The 16,636-nt window shown below is 41.2% G+C and overlaps 1 protein-coding gene across 13 annotated transcripts in view; it reads left to right on the forward strand.

Annotated features, from left to right (window-relative positions):
* dym (dymeclin) overlaps positions 1-16,636 on the forward strand; it is a 559,079-nt gene that overhangs the window by 464,792 nt on the left and 77,651 nt on the right. For all 13 annotated transcript variants that reach the window (XM_072574579.1, XM_072574628.1, XM_072574595.1 and 10 more), the window contains 2 exons: positions 4,945-5,127; positions 9,431-9,544. In XM_072574579.1, coding sequence (XP_072430680.1) covers positions 4,945-5,127; positions 9,431-9,544 — 297 coding nt within the window. The remainder of the gene's footprint in view (positions 1-4,944; positions 5,128-9,430; positions 9,545-16,636) is intronic.

Here is a 16,636-nt window from a genome sequence, read left to right on the forward strand (position 1 = left end):
GCGCATGTTTCACTGGTAAGTCGTCCTCCTGTTAGCCATGACACTGATATCACAGGTTGTGGGTCCCACACACTCCAGGACTTGAATTCAAAAATATAGGCTGGCATTTAATTGAGTCAGTGCCAAGCAGTTGTTCACTGCTGGGGGAATTTTCAGAAGAGACGTAAAAACCAAGGCAGTTTTCCCTTTTATGTTGGGCGTAAAGAATCCCACTGCATTGTTGCAACTGCTGTTCAGAAAACTAGCAACTAAGCACCAGCAGTGCAACACTCCAGGAATATCTGGTGATCATGGAGAAATGTGTCACACAAAACTGGCTTAGACTCCAACAGGTTGATTTCAAATCGCAAGCTTTCAGAGTGCTGCTGTTTTGTCAGGTGAAGTGACAAAGTTATATTAATGGATTTTGTTTTTGTTTCTTTTATGACTGGACACACATTCAAAATTCTGTGTGTGTGTGTGTGTGTGTGACAGTTGGGCACCAATAAAGTGGCCAAAGAAGCACTTGGAGCTGTGTGTCACATGCAGATGAGATTCTCCTCCCTGGATGTGCAGCTGAGGTTTGTGTTGCAGGGGAGCAGTGACTTTTCAATTGCAGTCCGTTTAAATCTTTGTTGAAATGTGCAACACTTTTGAACCTCTTGTCATGTCTTGAATAAATAGTTTCATTTAACAGTTGTTTTACTTGTTAAAAATCTTGCAAATCAAATGAGTTAAGATTTGATTCAAAGTTTCGTACTTGCTTACTATCCAGTAACCCCTTAGACTCATATTGCACATATGTGCCTTGTGGGAGGTCTGGGTCAAACTGTTTTGCTTTTCATGATTGAAATTTTTTGACCGAATAGTTCATCTTTTTCAGATCCTAATAAAACACATGCTTTTGGAACTTAGTGTTTTATTTTTCTGATGTGGAGATGCTGGCGTTGGACCAGGATGGGCAATGTCACATGACACCAGGTTATAGTCCAGTCAGTTTATTTGAAATCATGAGCTTTTGAAGCACTGCTCCTTTGTCAGGTGAAGTACAGGGAAGCACACTGGCACAGAATTTACATGCAGAGGGGTAATGGCAAGATAATGCCAGGTAAATAAGAATGCCAAAAGGTAAATACAAATAGTGTGAGTGGAGTATCAACATGCTGAATAACAAGTCTTCCCAGGTGATCAGAAGTGCCAAATGTTGCAAGTAAAGTGTCACCAGCTGAATCGCAAGTGAAGGGATGACCTATTAATTACAGTGGAGAAATAATTACAAAAGATCAAAAAAAAGATGGTCCAAGAGACAAACCAAATGGCTGAAATAACATGATAGGTATAAGAGTCGTGTGACAAGAATCTAACCAAAGTAATAAGTAATCCAAAACTGTACAAATTAATTAAGTTTAAAAAAAATCACACACGACTAGGTTATAGTCCAACAGGTTTGTTTGAAAGCACTAGCTTTCGGACCACTGCTCCTTCTTCACGTAGATTTGGAAGAGGATCATAAAACAGATCCTCTTCTAAAGCTACCTGAGGAAAGAGCAGCATTTCGAGATCTAGTGCTTCCAAATAAACCTGTTGGACCATAACTTGGCGTAATGTGATTTTTAACTGTGTCCACCCCAGTCCAACACCGGATCCTTCACATCAAACTAATTAAGGTAGAAAGGTAAATTATCAAGGTAATTGTGTCAAAGCAGAACAGTAAGGAAGGTTTTACACATAACAGTATGGTGGGGTTAGTGTCCTCAAGGTAGGTAAAAACAATGACTGCAGATGCTGGAAACCAGATTCTGGATTAGTGGTGCTGGAAGAGCACAGCAGTTCAGGCAGCATCCGAGGAGCAGCGAAATCGACGTTTCGGGCAAAAGCCCTTCATCAGGAATAAAGGCAGAGAGCCTGAAGCGTGGAGAAATAAGCTAGAGGAGGGTGGGGGTGGGGGAGAAAGTAGCATAGAGTACAATAGGTGAGTGGGGGAGGGGATGAAGGTGATAGGTCAGGGAGGAGAGGGTGGAATGGATAGGTGAAAAAGGAGATAGGCAGATAGGACAAGTCCGGACAAGTCATTGGGACAGTGTTGAGCTGGAAGTTTGGAACTAGGGTGAGGTGGGGGAAGGGGAAATGAAGTCCACATTGATGCCCTGAGGTTGAAGTGTTCCGAGGCGGAAGATGAGGCGTTCTTCCTCCAGGCGTCTGGTGGTGAGGGAGTGGCAGTGAAGGAGGCCCAGGGCCTCCATGTCCTCGGCAGAGTGGGAGGGGGAGTTGAAATATTGGGCCACGGGGCGATGTGGTTGATTGGTGCAGGTGTCCCAGAGATGTTCCCGAAAACGCTCCGCTGGGAGGCGTCCAGTCTCCCCAATGTAGAGGAGACCGCATCGGGAGCAACTAAAAAAATAAATGATATTCGTGGATGTGCAGGTAAAACTTTGGATGTGGAAGGCTCCTTTAGGGCCTTGGATAGAGGTGAGGGAGGAGATGTGGGCGCAGGTTTTACAGTTCCTGCGGTGACAGGGGAAGGTGCCAGGATGGGAGAGGGTTGTAGGGGGACATGGACCTGACCAGGTAGTCACGGAGGGAACTGTCTTTGCGGAAGGCGGAAAGGAGTGGGGAGGGAAATATATCCCTGGTGGTGGTGGGGTCTTTTTGGAGTTGGTGGAAATGTCGGCAGATGATTTGGTTTATGCGAAGGTTGGTAGGGTGGAAAGTGAGCACCAGGGGCGTTCTGTCCTTGTTAGAGTTGGAGGGGTGGGGTCTGAGGGCGGAGGTGCAGGATGTGGAAAAGATGCGTTGGAGGGCATCTTTAACCACATGGGAAGGGCAATTGCAGTCTCTAAAGAAGGAGGCCATCTGGTGTGTTCTGTGGTGGAACTGGTCCTCCTGGGAGCAGATGAGGTGGAGGAATTGGGAATACGGGATGGTATTTTTGCAAGAGGTAGGTGGGAAGAGGTGTAATCCAGGTAGCTGTGGGAGTCTGTGGGTTTGTAAAAAAAAATGTCAGTGTCAAGTCGGTCGTCATTAATGGAGATGAAGGGGTCCAGGAAGGGGAGGGAGGTGTCAGAGATGGTCCAGGTAAATTTAAGGTCAGGATGGAATGTGTTAGTGAAGTTGATGAATTGCTCAACCTCCTCGCGGGAGCACGAGGTGGCACCAATGCAGTCATCAGTGTAGCGGAGGAAGAGGTGGGGAGTGATGCCGGTGTAATTACGGAAGATCAACTGTTCTACATAGCCAACAAAGAGACAGGCATAGCTGGGGCCCATACGTGTGCCCATGGTTACCCTTTGGTCTGGAGGAAGTGGGAGGATTCGAAGGCGAAATTGTTAAGGGTGAGGACCAGTTTGGCCAAACGAATGAGTGTCGGTAGAACGGTACTGTTGGGGACATCTGGAGAGGAAAAAACGGAGGGCTTGGAAGCCCTGGTCATGGCAGATGGAGATGTAGAGGGATTGGATATCCATGGTGAAGATGAGGCGTTGGGGGCCGGGAAACGGAAGTCTTGGAGGAGGTGGAGGGCATGGGTGGTGTCTCGAATGTATGTGGGGAGTTCCTGGACTAGGGGAATAGGACAGTGTCGAGGTAGGTAGAGATGAGTTCAGTGGGGTAGGAGCATGCTGAGACAATGGGTCGGCCAGGGTGGTCAGGCTTGTGGATCTTGGGAAGGAGGTAGAACCAGGCAGTCCGGGGTTCCCGGACTATGAGGTTGGAAACTGTGGGTGGGAGATCTCCTGAGGTGATGAGGTTCTGTATGGTCTGGGAGATGATGGTTTGGTGATGGGGGTGGTGTCTCGTCGAGGGGGCAGTAGGAAGAGGTCTCCTCGAGTTGGCGTTTGGCTTCAGTGGTGTAGAGGTCAGTGCACCAGACTACCACTGCGCCCCCTTTATCCGCTGGCTTGATGGTGAGGTTGGGATTGGAGCAGAGGGATTGGAAGGCTGTGCGTTGAGGGTGCGAGGTTGGAGTGGGGGAGGGGGGGGGAAACAGGTTGAGGCGGTTAATGTCCCGGCGGCAGTTGGAAATGAAGAGGTCGAGGGCAGGTAATAGGCCAGCGCAGGGTGTCCAGGTGGATGCAGTGTGTTGGAGGTGGGCGAAGGGGTCCTCAGAAAGTGGGCGGGAATCCTGATTGTGAAAGTAAGCTCGGAGGCGGAGGCGACAGAAGAATTGTTCGACGTCACGGCATGTATTAAATCAAAGGCAGCCTTCGAAATACAGAACAACACAGAATTGTCGAGCAGAAACTCAGCCAAATTCCTAACCAATGAGGATGACCTCAATTGTGATCTTGGGTTCATGCAGCACAGCATGTAACCCCACCATAATGTTCTGTGTAAAATCTTCCTTACAGTTCTGTGTTGACACTGTCACCTTGATAACTTCTTATTATCTGTTTACCTTAATTAGTTTGTACAGTTTTGAATTACCTGTTACTTTGGTTAGACCCTTGTCATACGACTCGTATTCCTATCATGTTATTCCAGCCATTTGATTTGTCTCTTCGACCATTTTATCTTTGATTATTGTAATTATCTCTCCACCTTAATAAATCTGATCATATTCAGCTGGTGACACTTTATTCACACTGTTTAACGCTTTTGATCACCTGCAAAGGCTTGTTCTTCAGCCTGTTGGCACTCCACTCATACTATTTGTACCTATCTTTTGACACTCTTAATTACCTGAAATTATCTTGCTGTTATCTCTCCACATGTAAGTTCTGTGCCTGTGTGCTTCCCTCCATTTCACCTGATGAAGAAACTGTGTGCCAAAAGGTTGTGATTCAAATAAATCTGTTGGACTATGATGTGGTATTGTGTGACTTCTGACTTCGTTTTTATTTCAACTGTCTTATATAAATTATTATCATTTTATAGATACTGATAACTATGTATCACTAGTCAGACAGTGCACAACTGTCGTTTCTATTGTAGTGAGCTAGACTTATTTTTATACTTTCCCTCTCACAGGCTCAAGACCTCAATGTAATTGAAGAGGTGATCCGAATGATGCTGGAGATCATAAATTCTTGCCTTTCCACTTCGCTTCACCACAACCCCAATCTTGTGTATGCACTCCTATACAAACGAGATCTTTTTGAACAATTCCGCACACACCCCTCCTTCCAGGACGTGATGCAGAATCTTGACATGGTAATGAATGAAATTAATAAATATTCCGTTCATTCAAGTTTGCCTAAATTTAAAGCAAAAGAACTGTGGATGCTGGAAGTCAGAAGCAAAAACAGAAATTGTTGGAAAAGCTTAGCAGGTCTAGCAGCATCTGTGGAGAGAAATTAGAATTAACATTTTGGGTCCAGTGACCCTGGGTCCAGTTCTGAAGAAGGGTCACTGGACCCAAAATGTGAACTCTGATTTCTCTCTACACATTCTGCCAGACCTGCTGAGCTTTTTCAGCAATTTCTGTTTTTGTTGCTTAAATTTCAATTGCACCACTTCAGCTTGATTGCAGATATGAGTTTTGACTCCTATTTTAACTTTTATATATTGACAAGTTGGCTTTTGTTGACTACAACAACAATAGTAGAACATCTTGTAAAAGAAATGAGACCACAGATATTGAACAAGATTTTTCAAGGATAACCTTATAACAGTTTAAAATAATATTTACTTGTGTATTCTATGATCAGAAGTTTTTTAAATTTCATATTGTATGAATAGAGCTTTTGGGCATACAGTATTGAAAATAATAGAATGAAGATCACATTTCATCCCAATTTTCCTCTACAAAAGGAGTTGTAGTATAAATAATTTTGGAATCCAATACCAGCCTGAAACAGAAGCAAGGACTATTGAGGCAAGGTAGGCTTGCTTGGCTATATTCTGTTAAGGTCTTGAACTCTAATTTCCACTCCACAATATTAGCCTTGGTGTGAAGCCCCAAAATAACATTTCACTGACATTAAACTTGTAATACAAATGAGTAATAGATAACATTATATGTATATACATAGCTGAAATATTCTTTCCAGTTTTAATCTGCACCTTGGGGGAAAAAAAAGCCACTTCCTGAAAAATTGTAGTTGTGAAATGCTGTTCAGGAGCAATTGGACATGTTGGACTAAACCTGTTTACACAGCCATACTTATTTCAATATTTTCTGATCCCACACCTCCAAATCTTTGGTTGTGCACTTGTGCTATTGCTAAAGCTATTAAGACTTCTGAGAACCAGTCACAATTGTCTGTCACCCTGCTACCATCAGAGTCAAGAATGGGGTGCTGGAAAAGCACAGCAAGTCAGGAAGCATCCGAGGAGTAGAAGAATCGACGTTTCGGGCAAGAGTCTTTCATCAGGCTCTTGCCCGAAGTGTCAATTCTCCTGCTCCTCGGATGCTGCCTGACCTGTGCTTTTCCAGAACCCCACTCTCGACTTGATCTCCAGCATCTGCAATCCTCACTTTCTCCTAGTTGATTTCTACCCTGCCACCATCAGTCTAACCCATTGAATGTCCTGCAATTTCTCATCTGAGCCTCAAACAACGTTAGCATGAACTGAATTTGTATCTATACAAAAACCTCATGAGTTTTTTATAATTATTGTTAAAACTTAAAACAATAGGACCATTTTATTTTTTATAATTATTGTAATTATCTCTCCACCTTAATAAATCTGATCATATTCAGCTGGTGATACTTTATTCACACTGTTTAACACTTTTGATCACCTGCAAAGGCTTGTTATTCAGCCTGTTGGCACTCCACTCATGTTATTTGTACCTATCTTTTAACACTCTTAATTACCTGAAATTATCTTGCTGTTATCTCTCCACATGTAAGTTCTGTGTGTACCTACACTGCCATGAGTTTTGTAAGTGTTTTATTGCAATATTTTACAAGTAAAAGCAATCTCATTTGTTTCCTGCCTAGATTGTTTTATATGAAGTTCAGACTAGCAACTTCCATAACACTTTTCAGATGCATACTAATGATAATTAGCTGTTGCTCACTTTATAAATGTTATAGAATATTCTTTATTCTTTTATATTGTTTACATTATTCTTAGGAAAAGAATGATTAGTTTCTTACTCTTAAGAAGATATATTATCAAAGCTTTTCACCTTCTACTATAACGACAATTGCAAGAAAACTAAATTTCAAACAATCAGAACAATATATACTGTGGAAGAAAAGAACAATGATTTGATCTGGATAGCCATTGCCATGCAGTCTAATTTTGTGCTCAATTTTTGCATCAAGCTTACAAGGTGGGCCAAAGGCCCCCACTTTCAGACCTGAACAGTGCCCACTTTCAGACCTCAACTTATCCTGATATGGCAAAATGTCTCTGATAAACTGAACAAATTAGGCAAGCAGGTTCATGCTGTTATTATGCAGAGTCACAAGTGATTTGGTCCACTGTCAAATTGCTGCTCCGCCTATAATGTTGTCCATAAGCCGAACATCTAAACAGCTGGCGAGTATAATCGACTTTAGTTTCCTTCAGTTATTCATAATGGGGAGAGTACGAACCCCACACAATCGGCCTGCACTTGCAAAACTCAAAACAAAATGTGTACTATTAGATGTGATTCCATTATTGAGCAATACTTGGTAAAACAATCCTGAGTATGCTAATAGCTGCACTACCTACCAACTTAAAATCATCAGTCAAGTTTATACCATGAACATATGGTTGCAGTGAAATATATCCATATTCAGAGACTAATATTCTGTAAGCAAATGGAATATGTTCAAGTTTTAAGCTGCTTTAAAATTACATGAGAGCTTTCTCCAGGGCAACACCTCAGCCAATCAGTCAACTTGCCAATCAGTCAGGACCCTTTTCTCATGAATTGTGATTGGTTGAAATTTGGTAATCCTGCATTTGTCCTGATGAATGCATGTTGAAAATTTTATCAACATATCTTTTATTTTACAGTAATATTCATATTCTGTATTATCTGGGGAATGTATAAGTTATTTGCAATTGTGTTCCCATTGTATGTGTATTTTGTATTTTATTTATAGTACCAAAAACCCATTTCCATGTTGTAGTTTAAACATTAGTTCTGTTCATTTTGGTAATTAATTATGTTGAATTTGCCCTTTTTTATTGAAGGCCAGATTGCACAGCATCAAAAGTAATGGTATTTATACAGTTCATAGGTTCATAAGATATAGAAGTAGAACTAGGCCATTTGGCCCATCGAGTCTGCTCCGCCATTCAATCATGGCTGATATGCTCCTCACCCCCATTTTCTTGCCTTCTCCTCATAACACTTCAACCCATTACCAATTAAAAATTTGTTCAACCCCTCCTTAAATTTACTCACTGTCCCAGTATCCACTGCACTTTGGGGTAGTGAATTCCACAGATTCACAGTTCCTTAGGGAGTAGTAGTTTTTCCTTAACTCTGTTATAAATTTGCTACCCTTTATCCTAAGACTATGTATGATTTCTCATTCAAGAATGTCCCACAAGAGGAAGCATCTGCTCCACGTCTATTTTATGTCCATACCTGATACATCTTGAATACCTCAACTTGATCTCCCCTCATTCTTCTAAATTCTAGAAAGTTTTCAATCTCTCTTCATACGACAAGCCCCTCCTCTCTGGGATAAATCTATTGAACCTTTGAAGTGCCTTCAATGCCACTACATCTTCCCTCAAATAAGGGGACCAAAACTGTGCACAATATTTCAGGTGCAGTCTCATCAATACCTTGTATAGTTGCAACAATACTTCCTGTCCTTTATATTCTATTCCTTTAGCTATAAAAGCCAACATTCCATTGTTATCTGCTGGCAGATTTGCATTCTTAACACAAAAGGACTTGAAAATTCTGACAGATTAGGCCTAATACCTTTTAGTTATTTAGAAATTAGGACTATTTATGTCTGAGAATAATAAACATTCATTTGTGCTTTTTGGAATGCAGTGTTGAATGTGATATACATGTCAAGTTAATGGGGGGGGTAGAACACTTTTTTTTCCCAACTATGTTTTACTGATCTAGGGTATCACCAAGCATGCTGTTAGATCCCATTGCTTTTGACCAATAGCTCACATGCAAGTCGATTCAAGAACAGCTTCTTCCCCACTGTTGTTATACTTCTGAATGAACCTCTCAAATTTTAAAATTAATGTTGATCTCACTCTGCATCTTTTCCACAGCCGTAACATTGAATTCTTCACTCTGTTCTATTACCCTAATGCACTCTGTATGGTATGACCTGTCTTTACCGCATGCAAAACAAAACTTTTCATTGTACCTAGGTGTATGTGACAATAATAATTCAAATCAATATTGTACACAAGTTGCTTCATGTTTGGGCATGCAGTTCATAAAAATCAGAAAGGAAAATACATAAACCTTTTGCAAAGTTGGCAAAAATACTTTGGTTCATCATAGAAATGTATTTAAGTGGAGAATGGACTGTCATTCTGTGTTTAGGAAACTAGATTTTGATTACGAATCATGTTTAAATTGTAGGTGATCAGCTTTTTCAGTTATCGGCTGGAACAGGCTGGTGCGGACTTGTCAGTGGAACGAGTTCTGGAGGTCATCAAACAGGGAGCCGTAACACTGCCCAAAGATAAACTGAAGGTGAGCAAGTCTGCCTTTTACCACTTTAGTTTCTTGTGATCGAAGTCTTCAGGTTTTGTACTCAATTACTGAACTCAGAGTTTTTCCCAAGGAATAAGAGTGCTTCAATGCTTAAGTGTAAGGGAAAGGAAAATTTTCTACTGAGTTTTGATCACTATGCAAACACCCATGTTAAGAAATAAGCTATTAGTCTACATGGCGTGAGGATACGGTGGCAATCTATGTTAATGCTTCCTAATGTGCAGCAGCCTGCCAATACTGAATGTCTAGTCTTGTATAGGAAAAAAATTGCTATTTAGGTAAGGAATACAAGCAGAATACTGCACGTGTTGAAGGTCTAAAATTAAAACAGAATAGTTTGGAAATGCAGGTCTGGCAGCATCTGTGGGAAGAGAGAAAAAAAATAATAACTTTTGTTCAGAATAAAAGGAGGATAAAAGTGTGAACACGCAGAAATATTTCTTGCAGTTTCTGTTTTTAATTAAGTAAAGAAACCTGAAAGAGTTGAATGGGCATGGGGATAGGAGAGAAGAGGAATAAAACAAAACTGTATATAAATGGAGTTAGATAGAAATTTCTGTGATAGTTTTACTGCATAAGTCATCTTTTTTGTAAAGATTTCCACTGTAGGCCAAACATTGGTTTCAGATATTGATTTCTTGTAGTTTTCTCTGTGGAACATAATGTTATAGTTCAAATAAAAACAGGGCTGGAAGCACAGACATTTCTGTGTCCAGCAGAGAAAAAGCAGAATGGTGTGTTGTTTCCCTGGTGCCAGGATCAAGGATGTCCCAGAGAGGGTGCAGAATGTTCTCATGGGGGACAGGGGTCAGCAGGAGATCATTCTCCACTTTGGAACCAACGACATTGGAAGGGAAAAGGTTCAGACTCTGAAGGGAGATTACAGAGAGTTAGGTAGAATTTTAAAAAGGAGGTCCTCAAGGGTAGTAATATCTGGATTACTCCCAGTGCTACGAAATAGTGAGGGCAGGAAAAGGAGGATAGAGCAGATGAATGCATGGCTGAGGAGCTGGTGTATGGGAGAAGGATTCACATTTTTGGATCATTGGAATTTCTTTTGGGGTAGAAGTGACCTGTACAAGAAGGACGGATTGCACCTAAATTGGAAGGGGACTAATATACTAGCAGGGAAATTTGCTAGAACTGCTTGGGAGAATTTAAACTAGTCAGGTGGGGGGGTGGGACCCAGGGAGATAGTGAGGAAAGAGATCAATCTGAGACGGGTACAGCTGAGAACAGAAGTGAGTCAAACAGTCAGGGCAGGCAGGGATAAGGTAGGACTAATAAATGAAACTGCATTTATTTCAATGCAAGGGGCCTAACAGGGAAGGCAGATGAACTCAGGGCATAGTTAGGAACATGGGACTGGGATATCATAGCAATTATGGAAACATGGCTCAGGGATGGGCAGGACTGGCAGCTGAATGTTCCAGGATACAAATGCTACAGGAAGGATAGAAAGGGAGGCAAAAGAGGAGGGGAGTGGCATTTTTGATAAGGGATAGCATTACAGCTGTGCTGAGGGAGAATATTGTCAGAAATACAACCAGGGAAGTTATTTGGGTGGAACTGAGAAATAAGAAAGGGATGATCACCTTATTGGGATAAGGTGTAGTCAGAGGGAAATTGAGAAACAAACTTGGAAGGAGATCTCAGCTATCTGTAAGAATAATAGGGTGGTTATGGTAGGGGATTTTAACTTTCCAAACATCGACTGGGACTGCCATAATGTTAAAGGTTTAGATGGAGAGGAATTTCTTAAGAATGTAAAAGACAATTTTCTGATTCAGTATGTGGATATACCTACTAGAGAAGGTGCAACACTTGACCTACTCTTGGGAAATAAGGCAAGGCAGGTGACTGAGGTGTCAGTGAGGGAGCACTTTGGGGCCAGCGACCATAATTCTATTTGTTTTAAAATAGTGATGGAAAAGGATAGACCAGATCTAAAAGTTGAAGTTCTAAATTGGAGAAAGGCCAATTTTGACGGTATTAGGCAAGAACTTTCAAAAGCTGATTGGAGGCAGATGTTCACAGGTAAAGGGACGGTTCGAAAATGGGAAGCCTTCAGAAATGAGATAACAAGAATCCGGAGAAAGTATATTCCTGTCAGGATGAAAGGGAAGGCTGGTAGGTATAGGGAATGCTGGATGAATAAAGAAATTGAGGGTTTGGTTAAGAAAAAGAAGGAAGCATATGTCAGATACAGACAGGAGAGATCGAGTGAATCCTTCAGAGTATAAAGAAAGTAGGAGTATACTTAAGAGGGAAATCAGGAGGGCAAATCAGGGACATGAAATAGCTTTGGCAAATAGAATTAAGGAGAATCCAAAGGGGTTTTACAAATATATTAAGGACAAAAGGGAAACTAGGGGGGGAATAGGGCCCCTCAAAGATCAGAAAGGCGGCCTTTGTATGGAGCCACAGAAAATGGGGGAGATACTAAATGAATATTTTGCATCAGTATTTACTGTGGAAAAGGATATGAAAGATATAGACTGTACGGAAATAGATGGTGACATCTTGCAAAATGTCCAGATTACAGAGTAAGTGCTGGATGTCTTGAAACGGTTAAAGGTGGATAAATCCCCAGGAGCTGATCAGGTGTACCCTAGAACTCTGTGGGAAACTAGAGAAGTGATTGCTGGGCCTCTTGCTGAGATATTTGTATCATCGATAGTCACAGGTGAGGTGCCGGAAGACTGGAGGTTGGGACTGTTTAAGAAGGGTGGTAAGGACAAGCCAGGGAACTATAGACCAGTGAGCCTGACCTCGGTGGTGGGCAAGTTGTTGGAGGGAATCCTGAGGGACAGAATGTACATGTATTTGGAAAGGCAAGGACTGATTCGGGATAGTCAACATGGCTTTGTGCATGGGAAACCATGTCTCACAAACTTGATTGAGTTTTTTGGTGAAGTAACAAAGAAGATTGATGAGGGCAGAGCAGTAGATGTGATCTATATGGACTTCAGTAAGGCGTTCGACAAGGTTCCCCATGGGAGACTGATTAGCATGGTTGGATCTCGTGGAATACAGGGAGAACTAGCCATTTGGATACAGAACTGGCTCAAAGGTAGAAGACAGAGGCTGGTGGTGGAGGGTTGTTTTTCAGACTGGAGGCCTGTGACCAGTGGAGTGCCACAAGGATTGGTGCTGGCCCCTCTACTTTTTGTCATTTTCATAAATGATTTGAATGCGAACATAAGAGGTACAGTTAGTAAGTTTGCAGATGACACCAAAATTGAAATTGTAGTGGACAGCGCAGAGGGTTAGATTACAACAGTCAGATTACAACAGGATCTTGACCAGATGGGCCAATGGGCTGAGAAGTGGCAGATGGAGTTTAATTCAGATAAATGTGAGGTGCTGCATTTTGGGAAAGCAAATCTTAGCAAGACTTATACACTTAATGGTAAGGTCCTAGGGAGTATTGCTGAACAAAGAGACCTTGGATTGCAGGTTCATAGCTCCTTGAAAGTGGAGTCGCAGGTAGATAGGATAGTGAAGGTGGCGTTTGGTATGCTTTCCTTTATTGGTCAGAGTATTGAGTACAGGAGTTGGGAGGTCATGTTGCGGCTGTACAGGACATTGGAATATTGCGGGCAGTTCTGGTCTCCTTCCTATCGGAAAGATGTTGTGAAACTTGAAAGGGTTCAAAAAAGATGTACAAGGATGTTGCCAGGGTTGGAGGATCTGAGCTACAGGGAGAGGCTGAACAGGCTGGGGCTGTTTTCCCTGGAGCATCGGAGGCTGAGGGGTGACCTTACAGAGGTTTACAAAATTATGAGGGGCATGGATAGGATAAATAGGCAAAGTCTTTTCCTGGGGTCGGGGAGTCTAGAACTAGAGGGTTTTAGGGTGAGAGGGGAACGATATAAAAGAGACCTAAGGGGCAACTTTTTCACGCATGGTACGTGTATGGAATGAGCTGCCAGAGGATGTGGTGGAGGCTGGTACAATTGCAACATTTAAGAGACATTTGGATGGGTATATACATAGGAAGGGTTTGGAGGAACATGGGCCGGGTGCTGACAGGTGGGACTAGATTGGGTTGGAATATCTGGTCGGCACGGACGGGTTGGACCGAAGGGTCTGTTTCCATGCTGTACATGTCTTTGACTCTATGACTCTACAAAGCAGATTTGGCAACACCTGTAAAAAGAGAAACAATTAAAAACAACAACAGAACTTGATAGGAAAACTCCGTAGGTCTGGAGAAAGGCATCTGTGCAGAGAAAGCTGGGGTAATGTTTTGGGTTCAGTGACCTTTCTTCAGAAACAATTAATTTTTTTCAGTTGAATATGACTTATTACAGCCCCGAAGAGGCTACTATGAGTATTTCCAGCACTTTGTGTAACACCAACAGTGTTTTACTTCTGTTTTAGTATAGCAATTGATATGATTTTTCATTTTAAATAAAGTGTCTCACACTATAATGAGAAGAGACCTCTGTAGTCTCAATGAAATGAAAGTTTAATGTCTTCATCGACTTACGAACCCACTGCTTAAAATAATTTGCATTCAGACAATTCAATCAATCTGAAACATATCTCAAGGTATGTTATTAAATGCTTTTGCAATATATTTGCAAGGTAAAGAATTGAGCAAAGCTGCCTTGGGTAGCCCTTTGCCATCACAATGTCAGGACCAATGTAGTGGTGAATCAAATAATTAAGACTGTGTAAAGCACTTTAAACTATTTGGGAGTTGGTGAGTTTTGGGAGAGGAATAATGTAGGCTTATAGAGTAAAAAGATATGGCAACATTACAACATGGCTCGTTAAATAATGATACCCTGAGTGGGACAGGAAAGAGTGTACAAACATAAAAACAGCGGCAAAGGGTCATAAGAGGAGAAAATGATAAATAGGCAAAATTAATGGCTTTTTATTTGAATGCATATATTCAAGCAAAATTAATAGCACAAATAGAGCTTAGGGAGTATGATTTTATAGCCATTACGGAGACATGGTTACAAGGAGATAAAAGCTGGGAATTAAATAGTGACTTTTCGAAAGGACAGTCAGAAATGGAAAGGGCAATAGAGTAGCTTGTTAGTATGGGATGGAATAAGTTTAACAGCAAGAAGTGATATTGGATCAGAACATGAGAATCCATTTAGGTGGAGGTGAGAAATAATGAGAGGAATAAGCCACTATTGGGAGTAGTTCATAGATCACCAGTAGCTGTACTGGAGTGCAGAGAGTAAATCAGAAAATAATGAGGGCATATAAAAAAGTCAGGATAGTTTCCTAGAACAATATGTTGTGGATCAAATCAGGAATCAAGCTACACATGTATCTGGTGATGTGTAATGAAGCAGGTTTGATAAATGGTATCAGAGTAAAAGATCCCTTAGGGAAGAGTGACTAAGCATGATAGAATTCAACATTCATTTTGAGAATAAGAAACCTGGATTAGAAATGACTATGCTTTCCTTAAATAAGGATAATTACAAAGAGACCAGGGCAGTGCTAGCTGAACTAGAGTGGGAAAAGAGTTTGTCAGCAAAGCTAGCTCAGGAACAATGACAGATGTTTAAAAAAATGTTCATGACTCACAACAAAGACATAATCCAGTGAGAAAGATGGATTCTAGCAAAAGGATAGGCCCATCATGGTTAACCAGGCAAGTTCCTGAAGAAGGGCTTATGCCCAAAACGTCAATTCTCCTGCTCCTTGGATGCTGCCTAACCTGCTGTGCTTTTCCAGCAACACATTTTTCAGCTCTGATCTCCAGCATCTGCAGTCCTCACTTTCTCCCAGGCAAGTTGAGGATAGCATCAAATTGAGCAAAAAAGCATATAATGTGGCAAAGTGTAGTGGTAAGCTGAAGAATTGGGAAAGGTTAAAAACTAGCATAAGATAATCAAAAATAAAGTGAGAGAGGGTAAGCCTTGAGAGTAAACTTGCAAATAATACCAAGATGGACAACAAATCCTTCTTTATAGATACAAAGGAAGAGAGAGGCCAAAGTAAACATTGGCTCTAGAGAACAAGACTGAGAAAATAGTAATGAGGGACCAGGTCATGGCTGAGGAGTTGAATAAATGCTTTCTTCAGTATTCATGTTAGAAAGCACTAATATTTCAAAAACACCAAATAATCAAAGGGGAAAGGAAATAGATGCAACAACTATCACTCAAGAAAAATATGAAGGAAACTGATGAGACTGAAATTCACTAGGACCTCTGGAAGAGATGGGATACATCTTAGGATATTAAAAGGAGGAGGTATAGAGATAGTAGATGTATTGGTAATAATTATTCCAGAAACTCTTAGTAAATTGCTAATTGTTCAAAATGAGCGACACAATTATGTAGCTTATAGGCCAGTTAGTTTAATGTCTATCATTGGTAAAATGTAACAGTCTATTGTAAAGAATGTGATAAGAGAGCAGTTAGAATTGCACAATATAATTAAGCAGAGTCAGCATTGGTTTTCATGACGTGGAATTCATGCCTGTTAATTGTGCCTCTTTGAAGGGGTAACATGAGAATAGATAAAGACAACCAGTGGTTGTAATATATTTGGATTCTCAGAAGGCATTTGATGAGGTACTTTAGGCTAATTAATAAAATAAATGGAGTTTGTACATTAGAATGGATAGAGAAATGGCTAACTGATAGAAGACAGTTGGATTCAAGAAGCATTTTAGGATGGCAAACTGTAACTGATAGAGTGCCACAAGGATCATTTCTGGGCCATAATTGTTTACAATATCAACTACAAACTTGAGTGAGGGAAGTGAATGTACTATATCCAAATTTGTGGATAACACAAAATATGTGGGAAGGAAAGTGGTGAGGATGACACAGCCTCAGACGCTCCAGGGAAAATAGCCTCAGCCTCTTCCTCTCGCTCAAACCCTCCAACCATGGCAACATCCTTGTAAATCTTTTCTGAACACTTTCAAATTACAATGTTTAAAAGGCATCTTAATGGATACATGAATGGGGAGGTTTGGAGGGATATGGGCTAAATGCTGGCAAATGGGACTCGATTAATTTAGGATATCTGGTTGGCATTGACAAGTTGGACCAAAAAGTCTGTTTCCATGCAGTACATCAC

Source organism: Chiloscyllium punctatum, chromosome 1 (genome assembly GCF_047496795.1).
Source record: "Chiloscyllium punctatum isolate Juve2018m chromosome 1, sChiPun1.3, whole genome shotgun sequence".
NCBI classification, from domain to species: domain Eukaryota; kingdom Metazoa; phylum Chordata; class Chondrichthyes; order Orectolobiformes; family Hemiscylliidae; genus Chiloscyllium; species Chiloscyllium punctatum.